This window comes from Scyliorhinus torazame, chromosome 7 (genome assembly GCF_047496885.1).
Source record: "Scyliorhinus torazame isolate Kashiwa2021f chromosome 7, sScyTor2.1, whole genome shotgun sequence".
NCBI classification, from domain to species: domain Eukaryota; kingdom Metazoa; phylum Chordata; class Chondrichthyes; order Carcharhiniformes; family Scyliorhinidae; genus Scyliorhinus; species Scyliorhinus torazame.
Genome location: NC_092713.1, coordinates 309,836,692 through 309,854,605, shown reverse-complemented (window position 1 = coordinate 309,854,605; position 17,914 = coordinate 309,836,692). Strand labels below are relative to the sequence as shown.

The following is a 17,914-nucleotide window of genomic DNA, read 5'->3' as shown; positions in this document are numbered from 1 at the left end:
GGGAGTCATTCTGCTGACGTGGGAGAGGTCTGAAGTAGATAATGGAGAAATCATAGATCATAGAATTTACAGTGCAGAAGGAGGCCATTTGGCCCATCGAGTCTGTACCGGCTCTTGGGAAGAGCACCCCACCCAAGGTCAACACCTCCACCCTATCCCCATAACCCAGTAACCTCACCCAACACTAAGGGCAATTTTGGCATAGCCAATCCACCTAACCTGCACATCTTTGGACTGTGGGAGGAAACCGGAGCACCCGGAGGAAACCCACGCACACACTGGGAGGATGTGCGGACTCCACACAGACAGTGACCCAAGCCGGAATCAAACCTGGGACCCTGGAGCTGTGAAGCAATTGTGCTATCCACAATGCTACCGTGCTGCCCGGGAGAGGTCGGGGGTGGAGACGGCCAAGAGGCGAGCCAAGAGCGGCGCGGCGCATGGGCCAAGGGTGGGCCCAAGAAAGGCTGACCGGCGTGTGGTGGGGGGGGGGGGGGGGGTGCAGTGTGCCCCCCAACCAGGCTAATCACCTGGAATGTCAGAGGACTAAATGGGCCAGTCAAAAGCGCACATGTGTTCGCGCACTTGTGGGCTCTAAAGGTGGACGTAATTATGTTGCAGGAGACACATTTGAAAGTGTCTGACCAGACTAGGCTAAGGAAGGGCTGGATCAGCCAGGTCTTCCACTCAGGCTTGGACTCTAAGTCCAGTGGGGTAGCAATTATGATCAATAAGCAGGTTCAATTTGAGGCAGAGGGCATAATCGCAGACGGCGGGGGCAGATTCCTTATGGTCAGGGGCGAGCTGGAGGGGAGGAGAGTGGTGCTGGTGAACATATGCTTGGAACTGGGACGATGCTGACTTTATTAAAAGAGTGCTGGGGAAGATCCCAGACCTAGACTCACGCAAGTTGATGGATGTGGGGGGGGGGGGGGTGGGACTTTAATACAGACCTCGACCCGGGGCTAGACCGGTCATGTCCCAGAACAGGTAGGCTCCCAGCAATGGCAAGGGAGCGGAAAGGGTTCATGGAGCAAATGGGGGCAATGGACCCATGGAGAGCCAGACAGCCAACGGGAAGGGGCTACTCGTTCTACTCGCAGGTTCATAAAGTATACTCTAGGATTGATTTCTTTATCTTGGGCAGGGACTGTGGAGGGGAGGGAAAGAATACGGAATACTCGGCAATCACTATTTCGTACCATGCCCCACATTGGGTGGACCTGCAGGTCGGGAGGGCGAATTACCAACACCCGCAATGGAGGTTAGACGTAGGATTGTTGTCGGAGGGGATAGTGAGAGACTGCAGAAGTGTATGCAAAATTTGCAGGTGAACGATACGGGGGAGGTTTCAGCAGCGACCCTGTGGGAGGGGCTGAAGGCAGTAGTGAGGGGGGAGCTGATCTCAATTCGGACTCACAGGGATAGGGCAGACAGAGCAGAAATGGATAGATTGGTTAAGGAGATTCACCGGATAGACGAGGAGCATGCGGGGTCCCCGGGGGAGAACCTACTCAGGGAGAGACGGAGACTGCAGGCGGAACTGGGGGTGCTATCCACGAGTGGGCCGTGGAACAACTTAGGAAGGCGAGGGGAGTGGTGTATGAGAAGGGGAGAAGGCCAGCAGATTGCAACTCAGGAAGAGGGAGGCGGCCAGGGAAATAAGTAGAGTGGTGGACGGGAAGGGGAGCAGAGTGGAGGACCCGTCAGGACTGAATAAGGTATTTCGAGACTTTTATAGTAAGCTTTACACTTCAGAACCCCCTGAGGAGATGAAACGGTTCCTGGACGGACTAACCTTCCCAAAAATAGGCAGGGAACGAGTGCGCGGTCTGGGGGCCCCGATTAGAGCAGAGGCTGTATTGGGGGGCCTAAAGGCCATGCAGTCGGGGAAAGCCCCGGGACCGGATGGATACCCAGTAGAGTTTTACAAAAAGTTCTCGGAGATAGTGGGACTGGTCCTGACTAGGGTTTTTAATTAGGCAAGGGACAGAGGGACCCTGCCGCCGCCGATGTCGCAAGCCACCATCTCGCTGATATTAAAGCGGGACAAGGACCCGGAATCCTGCGGGTCATACAGGCCAATCTCCCTGATCAATGTGGACGCCAAGCTCCTGGCCAAGGTACTGGTGATCAGAACTGAGGACTGCATACCGGAGGTGATTGGGGACAACCAAACAGGGTTTGTGAAAGGCAGGCAGCTGACAGCCAACTTGACAAGATTGCTTAATGTGATTATGATGCCCCCGACGGGCAAGGAGGTGGAGGTAGTGGTGGCAATGGACGCTGAGAAGGCCTTCGACCGGGTGGAGTGGGACTATTTGTGGGAGGTACTCGGAAGGTTTGGGTTCGGGGAGGGACTGGTTAATTGGGTCAGACTATTGTAGCAGGCCCCAAAAGCTAGTGTAAGGACGAACAGGATGTCAGATTATTTCAGACTACATCGTGGGACCAGACAGGGATGCCCACTCTCCCTGTTGCTGTTTGCGCTGGCCGTAGAACCGTTGGCGATTGCGCTGAGAGCTGCAAAGGGGTGGAAGGGAATGACTAGCGGGGGGGGGTGGAGCATAGGGTCTCTCTCTATGCGGATGACCTGCTCCTGTACGTGTCGGACCCACTGACCGGGATGGAAAATATACTGGAAACATTGAGGAAGTTTGGCCGGTTCTCGGGGTACAAATTAAATATGGCCAAGAGTGAGAAGTTTGTGGTGCAGGCAAGGGGCCAGGAGAATAGGCTGAAGGAGCTGCCATTTAGGCTGGTTGGGGAAAGTTTCCGGTACTTGGGGATACAGATGGCACGAGACTGGGGTAGGTTACATAAGTTAAATTTGACTAGAGTGGTGGAACAAATGAAGAGGGAGTTTCGGAGATGGGATGCACTCCCGCTGTCACTTGCGGGGAGGGTGCAGACGGTAAAGATGACAATCCTCCCTAGATTCTTGTTCATCTTCCAGTGCCTCCCGGTCTTTTTCCCACGGTCCTTCTTCAAAAGGACCGGCAAAATCATCATGAGCTTTGTCTGGGTGGGAAATTCCCCGCGGGTGAGGAAGGCGATGCTTTCCCGTACCAGCCTCCCCGAACAGGTGCGGGAATGTGGCGACTAGGGGCCTTTCCCAGTAACTTCATTTGAAGCCTACTTGTGACAATAAGCGCTTTTCATTTCATTTCATTGACAGGAGCCGCAGCGAAGGGGGACTGGCATTGCCGAATCTGATCAACTACTACTGGGCGGCCAACATAGCCATGATAAGGAAGTGGATGGTGGGTACGGGGTCTATCTGGGAGCGAGTGGAGGCGGCTTCGTGCAGGGGCACCAGTTTGGCAGCCTTGGTCCCGGCTCCCCTACCGCTTGCGCCGGCCAGGTACTCCACCAGCCCGGTAGTGGGGGCGGCCCTGCGGATTTGGGGCCAGTGAAGAAAGCATGCAGGGGAGGTGGGCACGTCGGCCTGGGCTCCAATTTGTGATAACCATCTATTCGCCCCCAGGAACATTGATGGAGGGTTTCGAACATGGCCGGGGGGGGCGATATGTTCCTGGAGGGAAACTTTGTGAGTTTGAGGGAGTTGGAGGAGAAAGCTGGGCTGGAAAGAGGAAATTACTTTAAGTACTTACAGGTGTGGGACTTTGTACGCAGACAGGTCCCATCCTTCCCACGCCTCCCACCAATAGAGATCCAGGACAGAATAGTCTTTAGAGGAGAAGGAGAGGGTAGAGTCTCGGATATATACAAGGAGCTCATGAAGGGGAAAGTGTCTCAGATGGAGGAACTGAAACTCAAATGGGAGGAGGCGCTCGGCGGGGAGATGGAGGACGGGGTATGGGTGGAAGCCCGGAGTAGGGTAAACTCAACCGCAACATGTGCCAGGCTCGGCCTGATTCAGTTTTAAGGTCGTTCACCAGGCCCACATGACGGTGGCTCGGATGAGCAAATTCTTTGGGGTAGAGGACAAGTGCGCGAGATGCGTGGGAGGACCAGCGAAGCACGTCCACATGTTTTGGGCATGTCCTAAGCTTAGGGGGTACTGGGCGGGATTTGCAGGGGTCATGTCCCGGGTGCTGAAAACAAGGGTGGTGATGAGTCCAGAGGTGGCAATTTTTGGGGTTTCGAAAGACCCGGGAGTCCAGGGGGAGAAAGAGGCGGATGTTCTGGCCTTTGTTTCCCTGGTAGCCCGGTGCCGAATACTGCTGGCATAGAGGGACTCAAAACCCCCGAAGACCGAACTATGGCTTTCGGACATGTCAAGTTTTCTGGGTATGGAAAAAATCAAGTTCGCCTTGAGGGGATCTGTATTGGGTTCGCCCGAAGGTGGCAACCATTCATCGACTTCTTCGTGGGAGAGTGAACGTCAGCAGTGGGGGGACGGGGAGGGGGGAGATTAGAGTAGAGTAGGAGGGATAAATAGGCGGGTAGTGTCTATGGGAAAGGAGCGGGTATGTGCATTATGGTTTGGTTGAAGTGTTGAGTGTTGGTTTTTCGTTGATGTTTGCATATTTATGTAATCTGTAACTGTTTACAATGCCAAAAAATACCTCAATAAAATTGTTTGTTAAAAAAAAATAACAGCAGTTAAGAGCAGTTGAAAGGCAGTCAGTTGGAGAATGGCAGCCGGAGAGAAAGGCAGCCGACGACCGGAGCAGAAGAAAAAAGCCAACGCCGTGTGGAGGCTGGGCGAACGGCTCCGTAAAGCGAACAAGGTGCCAACGGCTACAAAGAACAAGGTCATAAAGAAAGAAACAAAGAGCAGGAGAAAGAAAGAAGGAAAAGCTGTGAGGCTCGCTTTAAAATAAAACAAGCAGCCCAGAAAAAACATCGGAAGACCCAGGACTAAAAGAATAATGATTGACAAGCAAGACCTGAAGGTCTTACTACTGGCCCAAAGCATCGAAAGACAAAGATCTGGACTAAAATTCCCATTTTCTCTCTACCTCACTTTTTCAATAGTGGGGTTACATTAGCTACCCGGAACTGTTCCAGAGTCTTATAGATTCTTGGATGACCATCACTGCATCCACGGTTTCCAGGGCCACTTCCTTAAATACTCGGAGATGATCAGGCCCCGGGGATTTATCGGCCTTCAATCCTATCAAATTCCACACCACCATTTCCCTACTAATATGAATTTTCTTCAGTTTCTCCCTCTCTTTAAAACGTTGTGTTCCGCAACATTTCTGGTACGTTACTTGTGTCCTCCTTTATGAAAATGGAACCAATGTATTTAATTGATCAGCAATTTGCTTCCCTTTATAACCCCCTCCCCCCCCCCCCCCCCCCCATTTCTGACTGTAAGGGTCCTACATTTGTCTTCACCAATCTTTTTCACTTCACATACTAAAGCCTTGGTTCATTTGATCAGGCTTCCTTCTGTGCTGCAAGACTCGAATTCTACCGATTGACAATTCTCTCTTTTTCACTTTTAACAACCTCTTATGAAAATTTTGTTAAATGCTTTGCTGTTCATTTTAGATAATTTTTAATATATAAAACTTGTATACACTTTCTTAGCTTCTCTAATTTTTGTCATTATTACTCTTTTATTGAATGGGTTCGGGTTAAATGCATTTGAAAGAATTGAATGAAGAAAAGAGTTCTAGAAATACACAAGACAGTCAGCAGCTGAGGATGTGAGGATGGTTGGACTCCATGCTGACTAATCGTCTACCCAACATCTAACGGTTTCTTCTTTAATTCTAAGCACAAATTACTGACCGGACACATTTGGATAATGCAAGAGGGTCACAGAGAAACACTTACTAAACATTTACTCTAATCCAAGGAACACCATTTTGAAACATATAGTTTTAATACTCAAATGGCAACATTTTCTTCCAACAGAACTTTGCAAAAATTAAAATCCAAACACGAAAAAAAAGTCAACTTTAAACCAGAACAATTTTCTAGAACATTATAAAAAGTTATAGGAAACAAAAATACTTGTGCAAATCAAAAGTAACGACACATCAGTTTATGAATAAACTTTTCAAATGAAGAAGTCTCACTTTCATAAGACCAGTATGGGCAGCTCCCGGGATGGCATTCAATACATTTCTAATGTGCATTTCAGTGGGTTCGGGTCAAATGATACAAAGATCCATCATCCTTCAGGACATTTACTCCCTCAAACGTAGGTGTTGGATGTAGGTGTGATGCAATTGGATTTTGAAGAGAGATTCATGTGGCAACAAATGGCTTCTGAACAGCATCATTACAGACACAGGCTGGCCCAACTAGCCCTCTTGGTTTCACAGGTTCATACACGTGAATAAAGGGCAAGTTTCAAATGGGCAGACTGGGGAGTTAGCCTGCCAAAAGCTTCACCATAACTTGTTTTTAACCATTTACTATTATCGCCTCAAATGCAGTTATTGGAGGCTGTGTTTTCTTTTTGCAAGGTCAACAATGAACCAGAGATTCTCTTTCTCCCCGCGTTAAAGTCCATCCTATCAAAGGTCACTCATTTGCAAGATGTCAGCCAGTAAGCATGCCAACATGCACACCATAAAACAGTCTTGTGCCATAAAGAGCATCTAATGGCTGAACATTGTGGTGATCCCAGAGACTTTGTAGTTGGGAAGCTGTGACCCATTCATTGAGCCATGAAACAATATTACATCCATACCTTAAAAACCATTCGCTCTATTTAGATTCTCACTTGCAAGGCCAGGTCCAGGTCCCATTGGGCAGAAAGAAAGGTTTTGAACAAAATAATCACTTAGCTGCTTGCAATATTTACAATGTTACACTTAAGCAAATGCAACAAAAATCCCAAAGGAACAGAATTGCCAACTAAATTATACATTTTGGTTTTTTAAAAACCCCGAAATAAAGCAGAACAGTACAATCTACTAAATGCGGTCAGTCTGAATTATTAGACATTAATTACAAACTTCACCATGTACTCCTGTGCACATGGGGGGAGGAAAAGGCACTTGAGGCAGTTGTAAATACTTCAGCTCCTCCCCTGTTAACAGAACAAGAATAAGGAACAACAATTTAGACATTTTGGGAAACGTTCTTTGAAACCCCTACATTAAAACTCGGATTCTCTTCAGGGCAGCACGGTGGTGTAGTGGTTAGCACTGCGGCCTATGGCGCCGAGATCCCAGGTTCGACCCCGGCCCTGGGTCATTGTCCGTGTGAAGTTTGCACATTCCCCCCCGTCTCGTGGGTTTCACCCCCACAACCCAAAGATGTGCAGGGGAGGTGGATTGGCCACGCTAAGTTGCCCCTTAATTGGAAAAAAATTGGTGGGTACTCAAAAAAAAGTCTGATTCTCATGTCCCAAATTGTTGGCCAAAATATCTTGTTGGCACATTTGAGGCAAACGTCTAATTATAAAACGGTAAACAGAGCTGGTGGAGAGATCAGGCAACAACAACAAAATAATGACCAAACACAGAAAATATAGCTCACCTCCAGTTAAGTGCAAAATAAAGTATTCACGAGTAGGCAAACTTAGCAACTTTAAATGTTTTAAACAGGTGACATATAAAGGTGCACTTGAATGAAAAGAAAAATCAGAAACCAAACAAAAAAATTGAAGAAGGAGTTCACAGTGAAACCCATCATTCAAGTGGGTTCTCCAGAGTCGGTGCGTTAGGGAGATTAAAGCCATTAAAATCCATGGAATGACCTGAAATGGAAATAAAAACCATCAATAGCATTCTGTATTCTATCCCAGGTGTATTACACAGACAAGACCAAAACCAGTGGATTATACACATTTTACAGGAAAATGATTTGCTCCCTGGCTACGGCGGCACTCTTTAAAAAAAAGGAGCTCCCCAAGGTTTTATCTGCAACTTGGTTCAAAAGCTTTTACACAAATGCAGGAAACGGTGGAAATTCGACAGATTTTGATGACAAATAGAATGGGGTATATAAAAAAAGAGAGACTATGTAAAAAGCAACAAAAACTGTAAACGTTTTTGTGAAGCTATTAAGAGGGATGTGGCCCCATAGAATCCCTACTGTACAGAAGGAGGCCATTCGGCCTCTCGTGTCTGTACCAACCCGCTGAAAGAGCACCCTACCCAGGCCAAGCCTCCCGCCCCATCACCATAACCCCACCGAACCTCTTGGATACTGAGGGGCAATTTAGAATAGGCAATAGATGTCCCGAATAATAATAGTAAATGGCAAACTTGGCAAACAAAACACATTGGACAGAACTTTACAGTCCCCTGCCAGCAGGCTAGTGGGGTTTGGGGGGAGGGGACAGTAAAACCCTCCGATGGCTTTCTCAGTCCTCAATTTCATGTTGATGAGGCGAGGCCTAAGGTGGCACACTACCCAACCTCCCTCCCTCCAACCCCAAATGAGGCCCAGCTTCAATTATGAGGCTGGTGGGAGGGATGCAGGTCACCTTGCTCATATCGTAGGGGGGGGGGGGGGGCCTCTTCCCTCAAAAGGTCCCTTTTTTCCCCACATCGGGCATACCACCCAGGAAAGGCTCCCCCCCCCCCCCCCCCCCCCCCCCCCCACCCCGGCATGCCACCCAGGAAAGGCCCCCCCCCAAAAATAAAAAAAGTGTGCTCCCTCCCTCCAGGCACCATCATGGTGTTGCCAGCTGCTACCCGGGCCGCACCTCCCCATCTGCCACAAGACCTATCCCCCCCTCATTTATCGCCACAAGACCCCCCCCCCTATCTGCTCCTGGGCTTAGAATCTGGGGGACACTTCAGTAACATCATCCTAGCCAATGGTGCTGTTGAGACTATACAGAGCTGTTAGCATCTCTGAGGCAGGCTTCTGTGCAAGTTAATTTCCATCCCCAAACCATTAATTAATGGGGGGAGTGTGGATTCTGTGTAATTTTCAGAGGGACACACAAAAGTCTCATTCCATTAATGGTGTACAATTCAAATCCCCAGCTTAGCAGATCAAAATCCCCTGCAGTGTGTTTATCAAAATGTATCAGGAACGGCAATCAAATCTGCTTCCCGTTGGAACATCGGAACAGGTGTAGGACATTCAGCCCGAGACCTTCGTTGATCTGTATGTTGTCATGACACCGTGGGCTGGCACGCAGTCAAAAGATGTGCAGGTTAGATGGACTGGTCATGCTAAATTGCCCATCTCCAGGGATGTGTAGTTTACGTGATAGGGATAGGATGGGGAGGGCAGAAGGTTGAATGGCCTGCAGCACAGGTGACATTAGATATAATTTTAAATACCCATGGACCTTGGTTCAGCCCAATGAACTATAGTCATCAGGTTTGTAAATTTAACACACAATTAATCTTTTAGTATGGTAATTAAACGGACAGAAAATGTACACACACACAAATAGGCAGTGGAAAGGAAAGAAAATAAAAATTAAAAAAGGGGGCGCGATTCTCCGATGCCGCGCCGGTTGGGAGAATCGCCTGGCGCGCCATTTTTCCACGCGACGTCGGTCCGACGCCCTCCCGCGATTTACCCAAGCGGCGATATCGGCCTCTTCGGGTTCTGCGCGGCGCAGGCCGGAGAATCACCCGAGACACCCAAAATGGCGATTCTCCGCTTCCCCCGCTATTCTCCGGCCCGAATGGGCCGAAGACCCGGCGGGGTGACCCCAGTTCACGCCGTCGCCGTTCACACCTGGTAAATAAAGTCGTCAGCCAGTCGTGCTGGCTGACGCTGAGCACTGAGGAGGCGAGCCGACTGTTCCGGAGCTCCTGCAGACCGGGCCGGCTTCCGCGAGAACGCTGCGGCCAACGGGGGGTGGGAGGGGGTGAGGGAGGGAGTGGATGTGGGAGGGGGAGGGAGGGAGTGGAGGTGGAGAGGGTGAGGGAGGGAGTGGAGGTGGGAGGGAGTAGAGGTGGGAGGGGGAGGGAGGGAGTGGAGGTGGGAGGGAGGGAGTGGAGGTGGGAGGGGAGGGAGGGAGTGGAGGTGGGAGGGAGGGAGTGGAGGTGGGAGGGGGAGGGAGGTGGGAGGGGGAGGGAGGGAGTGGAGGTGGGAGGGAGGGAGTGGAGGTGGGAGGGAGGGAGTGGAGGTGGGAGGGAGGGAGTGGAGGTGGGAGGGGGAGGGAGGGAGTGGAGGTGGGAGTCCAGGGTGTCATCGATGGTGTGCACATCCCCATGCGCCCGCCTGCAGACAGCAGGGAAGTGATCATGGACAGAAAGGGTGCGTACTCCATGAACATTCAGGTGGTGTGCGGCCCCCACATGAGGATCATGCACGTGTATGCAAGGTACCCCGGGAGTGTGCATGACGCCTACATTCTGGCACAGTCGTCCATCCCCGCAATGTTCGATGGATGCCCCCCCCCGGCTGAGGAGCTGGTTGCTGGGCGACAGGGGCTATCCGTTGAGGTCATGGCTGCTGACGCCAATACGGAGGCCTCGGCCCAACGCGGAGAGCCTATACAACGAGGCCCATGCAGCAACCAGGGGTGTGGAGAAGCGGTGCTTCGGGCTGCTGAAGATGCGATTCAGATGCCTGGACCGCTCCAGAGGGGCCTTGCAGTACCGGACCGACAGGGTCGGTCGCATAGTTGTGGTCTGCTGTGCGCTGCACAACATTGCCATGCAGAGGGGAGATGTCCTGGTGGAGGAGTCGGAGGGAGGACCCGACGGCACCGGAGCTAACGCAAACGAAGGGGAGGAGGAAGAGGAGGATGGCGTGCATCAGGGTGGGGGGAGGGGCGCAGGACACAGACACTGCTCGGGTGCTGGTTAGGTCCAGGAGGCTGCACGACAACACCGTCGAGGACAGCGGGCACGCGACGCGTTGGTGGCCGCACGGTTCACGCACTGTGGGGGGAGGGATTCGCTGAACACTGCCACTTGCACCGTCAGTCCTGCCCACGGGCACCACACAGCAACCCCCCCCCCCCCACCCCCCACCCCCACTGCACCGCGTTCACGGCACCAATTCCACATCACCTTACCACTGCGGCACTACGGGATTGCACAACAGTGATGATTGGGTAAGCGGGTGTGAACAGTGACATGTTGAATGAGGACGGCCCACTCTGCGATGAGCTGTGATCTCAGATTCGCCAGCCAAGGTCTGACTCATGGCTATAGCTGAACCATACACTCCGGTGGTCACAGCCTTCGTGACGGATATTTCACCACATGCCCGTGTGGGGTGGCTGGCATCGGAGTGCCGAGGACTACGGTGTCCGATTTTGGGAGGCAGGGGGGAAAGGGACAGCACATCCGGCACCGACGTTGACCCGCGCGTTAACCCCAGCGCCACTCGGTCACCCTCACCAGCCCCCTGGCACCGGACATAGCACAGAGTCTTACAAGTTAAGTGCAACAGTGAGTTTAATTATGACATTCACATACAGATGCCCTACCCCCTACAACTAAACTGTGCCCTGCACCCGTGCCAACTTATTATGTGCCTAACGTCTTTGCCTTACTACGTCTAGGTTTCTCCCCAGATGGTACAGCAGGAGTGGAGGCGGACTGCTGAGAGTCGGGCACGCGTTTCCTGTGGTGGCCCGGCTTTGATGGGCCAGGCTGCTCGGCGGGCGTGCTGGATGGCGTGGTGCCACCCTGTCCTGCCCGCTGCCCACCAGATGCGCCAGGGATGGAACAGGGGGAGGCCGAGTGTTCAGGGACGCCCCTTGCTGGAGGTACCGGGACGGGCCCCAGAACCTCCTCCTCCCTCGGGGAGCCCGGTGGCCCCCAGGCCTCACTGGGCGACGGAGGTGCGATCGGAGACATGCCCCGTCGCATCACCGATATCTGGCACTGCCAGTCCTGGAGGCCTGCAGCGGTATCGACCACGGTCCGAATGTTCGCAGAGACGGAGCCCAGGGAGTGCGACATTCCTGCCAGGGACTGTGCTATCTCAACCTGTGAGTGTACCATGCCATCCATCAAGTGCGCCAGGTGGTCTATGCTCTCCGCGACTGACTGCTGGGACTGTGCCATCGCCTGCTGGGACCAGGCCATGGCATGGTGAGACTCGGCCAGGGCCCGGACAGCAGCGGCCATGTCGTGTTGGCTCTGGCGCATGGCTATCTGTGAGAGGGCAGCCCTCTCCTGGGCCATGGATGACGCGTGCACGTGAAGCCCAACGCCTTGCAGAACCTGACCAATGGCCGAAACTGTTTCACTCATTGCCTCCACCGCGGACGCGGTGTCGGCCTGAGTGGCTGCGATGAGCGGCACCACTCCCTGCTCCTGGACGCGAATGGACTCCTCCAACTGTGTGTGCAGGTCCTGGAAGATGGCCCTCATCCCGTTATTCAGTCCCTGGGTGTCCACATGCATCGGTTGTCCGGGTGGGTCAATTACATCCAGGCACTAACGACATAGGTAGGAAAGGGGACAAGGATGTCAGGCAGGCTTTCAGGGAGCTAGGATGGAAGCTCAGAACTAGAACAAACAGAGTTGTTATCTCTGGGTTGTTGCCCGTGACACGTGATAGTGAGATGAGGAATAGGGAGAGAGAGCATTTAAACACGTGGCTACAGGGATGGTGCAGGCGGGAGGGATTCAGATTTCTGGATAACTGGGGCTCTTTCTGGGGAAGGTGGGACCTCTACAGACAGGATGGTCTACATCTGAACCTGAGGGGCACAAATATCCTGCGGGGGAGATTTGTTAGTGCTCTTTGGGGGGGTTTAAACTAATGCAGTAGGGGCATGGGAACCTGGATTGTAGTTTTAGGGTAAGGGAGAATGAGAGTATAGAGGTCAGGAGCACAGATTTAATGTCGCAGGAGGGGGCCAGTGTTCAGGTAGGTGGTTTGAAGTGTGTCTACTTCAATGCCAGGAGTATACGAAACAAGGTAGGGGAACTGGCAGCATGGGTTGGTACCTGGGACTTCGATGTTGTGGCCATTTCGGAGACATGGATAGAGCAGGGACAGGAATGGATGTTGCAGGTTCCGGGGTTTAGGTGTTTTAGTAAGCTCAGAGAAGGAGGCAAAAGAGGGGGAGGTGTGGCGCTGCTAGTCAAGAGCAGTATTATGGTGGCGGAGAGGATGCTAGATGGGGACTCTTCTTCCGAGGTAGTATGGGCTGAAGTTAGAAACAGGAAAGGAGAGGTCACCCTGTTGGGAGTTTTTTATAGGCCTCCTAATAGTTCTAGGGATGTAGAGGAAAGGATGGCAAAGATGATTCTTGATAAGAGCGAAAGTAACAGGGTAGTTATTATGGGAGACTTTAGCTTTCCAAATATTGACTGGAAAAGATATAGTTCGAGTACAATAGATGGGTCGTTTTTTGTACAGTGTGTGCAGGAGGGTTTCCTGAAACAATATGTTGACAGGCCAACAAGAGGCGAGGCCACGTTGGATTTGGTTTTGGGTAATGAACCAGGCCAGGTGTTGGATTTGGAGGTAGGAGAGCACTTTGGGGACAGTGACCACAATTCGGTGACGTTTACGTTAATGATGGAAAGGGATAAGTATACACTACAGGGCAAGAGTTATAGCTGGGGGAAGGGCAATTATGATGCCATTAGACGTGACTTGGGGGGGATAAGGTGGAGAAGTAGGCTGCAAGTGTTGGGCACACTGGATAAGTGGGGCTTGTTCAAGGATCAGCTACTACGTGTTCTTGATAAGTATGTACCGGTCAGGCAGGGAGGAAGGCGTCGAGTGAGGGAACCGTGGTTTACCAAGGAAGTGGAATCTCTTGTTAAGAGGAAGAAGGAGGCCTATGTGAAGATGAGGTGTGAAGTTTCAGTTGGGGCGATGGATAGTTACAAGGTAGCGAGGAAGGATCTAAAGCGAGAGCTAAGACGAGCAAGGGGGGGACATGAGAAGTATTTGGCAGGAAGGATCAAGGAAAACCCAAAAGCTTTCTATAGGTATGTCAGGAATAAGCGAATGACTAGGGAAAGAGTAGGACCAGTCAAGGACAGGGATGGGAAATTGTGTGTGGAGTCTGAAGAGATAGGCGAGATACTAAATGAATATTTTTCGTCAGTATTCACTCAGAAAAAAGATAATGTTGTGGAGGAGAATGCTGAGCCCCAGGCTAATAGAATAGATGGCATTGAGGTACGTAGGGAAGAGGTGTTGGCAATTCTGGACAGGCTGAAAATAGATAAGTCCCCGGGACCTGATGGGATTTATCCTAGGATTCTCTGGGAGGCCAGGGAAGAGATTGCTGGACCTTTGGCTTTGATTTTTATGTCATCATTGGCTACAGGAATAGTGCCAGAGGACTGGAGGACAGCAAATGTGGTCCCTTTGTTCAAAAAGGGGAGCAGAGACAACCCCGGCAACTATAGACTGGTGAGCCTCACGTCTGTAGTGGGTAAAGTCTTGGAGGGGATTATAAGAGACAAGATTTATAATCATCTAGATAGGAATAATATGATCAGGGATAGTCAGCATGGCTTTGTGAAGGGTAGGTCATGCCTCACAAACCTTATTGAGTTCTTTGAGAAGGTGACTGAACAGGTAGACAAGGGTAGAGCAGTTGATGTGGTGTATATGGATTTCAGCAAAGCGTTTGATAAGGTTCCCCACGGTAGGCTATTGCAGAAAATACGGAGGCTGGGGATTGAGGGTGATTTAGAGATGTGGATCAGAAATTGGCTAGCTGAAAGAAGACAGAGGGTGGTGGTTGATGGAAAATGTTCAGAATGGAGTACAGTCACAAGTGGAGTACCACAAGGATCTGTTCTGGGGCCGTTGCTGTTTGTCATTTTTATCAATGACTTAGAGGAAGGCGCAGAAGGGTGGGTGAGTAAATTTGCAGACGATACTAAAGTTGGTGGTGTTGTCGATAGTGTGGAAGGATGTAGCAGGTTACAGAGGGATATAGATAAGCTGCAGAGCTGGGCTGAGAGGTGGCAAATGGAGTTTAATGTAGAGAAGTGTGAGGTGATTCACTTTGGAAGGAATAACAGGAATGCGGAATATTTGGCTAATGGTAAAGTTCTTGAAAGTGTGGATGAGCAGAGGGATCTAGGTGTCCATGTACATAGATCCCTGAAAGTTGCCACCCAGGTTGATAGGGTTGTGAAGAAGGCCTATGGAGTGTTGGCCTTTATTGGTAGAGGGATTGAGTTCCGGAGTCGGGAGGTCATGTTGCAGCTGTACAGAACTCTGGTCCGGCCGCATTTGGAGTATTGCGTACAGTTCTGGTCACCGCATTATAGGAAGGACGTGGAGGCTTTGGAGCGGGTGCAGAGGAGATTTACCAGGATGTTGCCTGGTATGGAGGGAAAATCTTATGAGGAAAGGCTGATGGACTTGAGGTTATTTTCGTTGGAGAGAAGAAGGTTAAGAGGAGATTTAATAGAGGCATACAAAATGATCAGGGGGTTGGATAGGGTGGACAGTGAGAGCCTTCTCCCGCGGATGGATATGGCTGGCACGAGGGGACATAGCTTTAAACTGAGGGGTAATAGATATAGGACAGAGGTCAGAGGTAGGTTCTTTACGCAAAGAGTAGTGAGGCCGTGGAATGCCCTACCTGCTACAGTAGTGAACTCGCCAACATTGAGGGCATTTAAAAGTTTATTGGATAAACATATGGATGATAATGGTATAGTGTAGGTTAGATGGCTTTTGTTTCGGTGCAACATCGTGGGCCGAAGGGCCTGTACTGCGCTGTATTGTTCTATGTTCTATGTTCTATGAACCCGGGAACTGTCTGGGCGGCAGCTGTTTGCTGGGCCTGGGCTGCCCTCCGACGGTCCAGCCCCTCGGCTGCTCCAAACTCCACCTGCTGTACCGGCTCGGCTGTGTGGTGCGCACCAGACCGTGACCCGGGAGCCTCATCACTTATCTGCCCAACCGAGGTGAGTGTCTCTGCGATGGTGGACGGTGTGGGAGACAGCAGTGCCGCTAGCTCGAGGTCATCGTCCGTTAGGAAGTCTGGTGTGTACTGGTCCCCTTCATGGCCCGGCGCAAGGTGCATACGGCCCATGTCATGTTGCCCTCCAGGTGATTCCGTGGACTGTGTGGCCGTTCTCTGTGCGTCATCGTCACTGTCCATCCTGTGCCCCTCAGTATTGTCTCTGTCCGTCGTATGTGCGTCCCCGTCCAGCGTCCCAGACTGAGAGGATGGCCCTCCTGTCCGACCGACTGCCACCCTCTGGCGTGCGACCCTGGGTGCGCTCGAGGTTGGAGATGGTCGGCTGTGTCTTGGCCGAGACGACCCTGGACGTTCGGCGGCTGGCCCTGGGGAACACAACGATACGGGGTTCGTTAGACACGCTGGGCCGGGTGTATGGTGGGGCCAGAGTGTGAGGGGGGGAGGGGATTGGGCAGGGTGCAGTATCCAGAGTGTGAGGGGGGAGGGGATTGAGGGTGCAGAGGCCAGAGTGTGAGGGGGGAGATGACGGGTTTTGGGGGGGGGGGGGAGGGGGGAGGTGAGGACATGCAGGGTTGTCTCACTTGCTTCTGCGCCTCCGAACTGGCATGACGCGACCTCCCGGGTGGTGGATCCCCCAGCGAGGTTCAGGGCCCTCTGCCCGTGAACGTTTAGGGGGTGCAGCACAGGAGAACCCCCTCCGGTTCTCATTCGCTCACGATGGTTGTGAGCTGTCTTGTCCTGGGGGGGGGGGGGGGGGGGGGGGGGGAAACTGTCTTGTCCTGGGGTGAGGTGGGGGGGGTTGGATAAAGCATCACAATTAGGCCGGTATTATCAGGGCGTGCAGATATAGGATATATTAATGCTGGGTGAGGAGACAGTTGGAGCCACGCCATGGCATCTCTCCAGGGGGGGTCCCGGTGCTCATGTGGGTCGAGTACAACGTTGTGCACCCTCATTTCCCCCACCCCCCCTCAACCCCACCCCACTTCCCCCCCCTCGTGCCCGGGGGGGGGGATGGGGGGGGGGGGGGTTGGTTGTGACCCGGGGCACCCTCATGGCACTTACCCTGACAGCCCGAGTGGGGTTGTGCAGCTTCTTCCTGCACTGCTCCCCGGACCGGGGGGGGGGGGGGGGGGGGGGGGGGGGGGTGCCCCCACAGCAGTGCCAACTTCATGCCAACCACGCCTCACCGTGCTGGACAGCTGGCGATGCCCACGTCTTGGGCAGAGGGCGGCCCTTCGGTTTTCAACCTCATCGAGGAGGGTGTCCAGGTCCGTGTCCCGGAACCTCGGTGCGGCTCGTCGGGGCTCAGCCATCTCTCTTCCTTCTCCTGGGTCCTTCTGTACGCGGATCGCGCCATTTATGGCGCAGCGCCGCATCATTCGGGCATCGCGCACTTACGACGCTGCTTCCGCGCCACGCCCCCCCCCCCCCCCCCCCCCGGGTTCCTCGCGGCCCCGCTCCTAGCTGATTTTCGGGCCCTGAATCGATCGCGGCCATTTCGCGCCATCGTGAAACTCGACGGCGTTCACGACGGTGTGGGCACTTAGTCGCGGGAGCGGAGAATCGGGCACAGGATCTTTGCTGCACTGGGATGACTTCCAGTAAATGCCTTCTGATGTTCAGATGTTCAAAGGGGGGGGAATGCAGGTCCGGAAGTACAGATTTCCACCACACTTAAAGAGTACCAAATCTTGGGCAGCACGGTGGCACTGTGGTTAGCACTCCTGCCTCACGCCACCGAGGTCCCAGGTTCGATCCCGGCTCTGAGTCACTCTCTGTGTGGAGTTTGCACATTCCCTCCGTGTTTGCGTGAGTTTCGCCCCCACAACCCAAAGATGTGCAGGGTAGGTGGATTGGCCACGCTAAATTGCCCATTGGAAAAAAATAATATGGGTACTCTAAATTAAAAAAAATATATATATATATTTTTAAAAGAGTACCAATTTTGTTTTCCCCAATTAAGAGCAATTCAACATGGCCAAACCACTGACCCTGCACATCTTTGTGTTGTGGGGGTGAGACCCACGCAAACACGGGACTCCACCCGGACAGTGACCTGGGGCCGGGATCAAACCCGGGTTCTCGCCGCCGTACTAGCCACTGTACCCCCCCCGAAGTGCTTTCTAGCATCGTCCACTGAACATTAAAATTTAGAGATCGGCCATTCTGCCCCCTTGTTCTGGATTA

General features: G+C 52.4%; 1 protein-coding gene across 1 annotated transcript in view; it reads right to left on the bottom strand.

The window, feature by feature from the left end:
- Window positions 1–5,878: 5,878 nt before the first annotated feature.
- LOC140427179 (dead end protein homolog 1-like) overlaps window positions 5,879–17,914 on the bottom strand; it is a 50,524-nt gene continuing 38,488 nt past the window's right edge. The window contains 1 exon segment of the mRNA XM_072512759.1: window positions 5,879–7,633. Within this exon segment, the coding sequence (XP_072368860.1) occupies window positions 7,566–7,633 (68 nt within the window). The 3' untranslated portion in view covers window positions 5,879–7,565.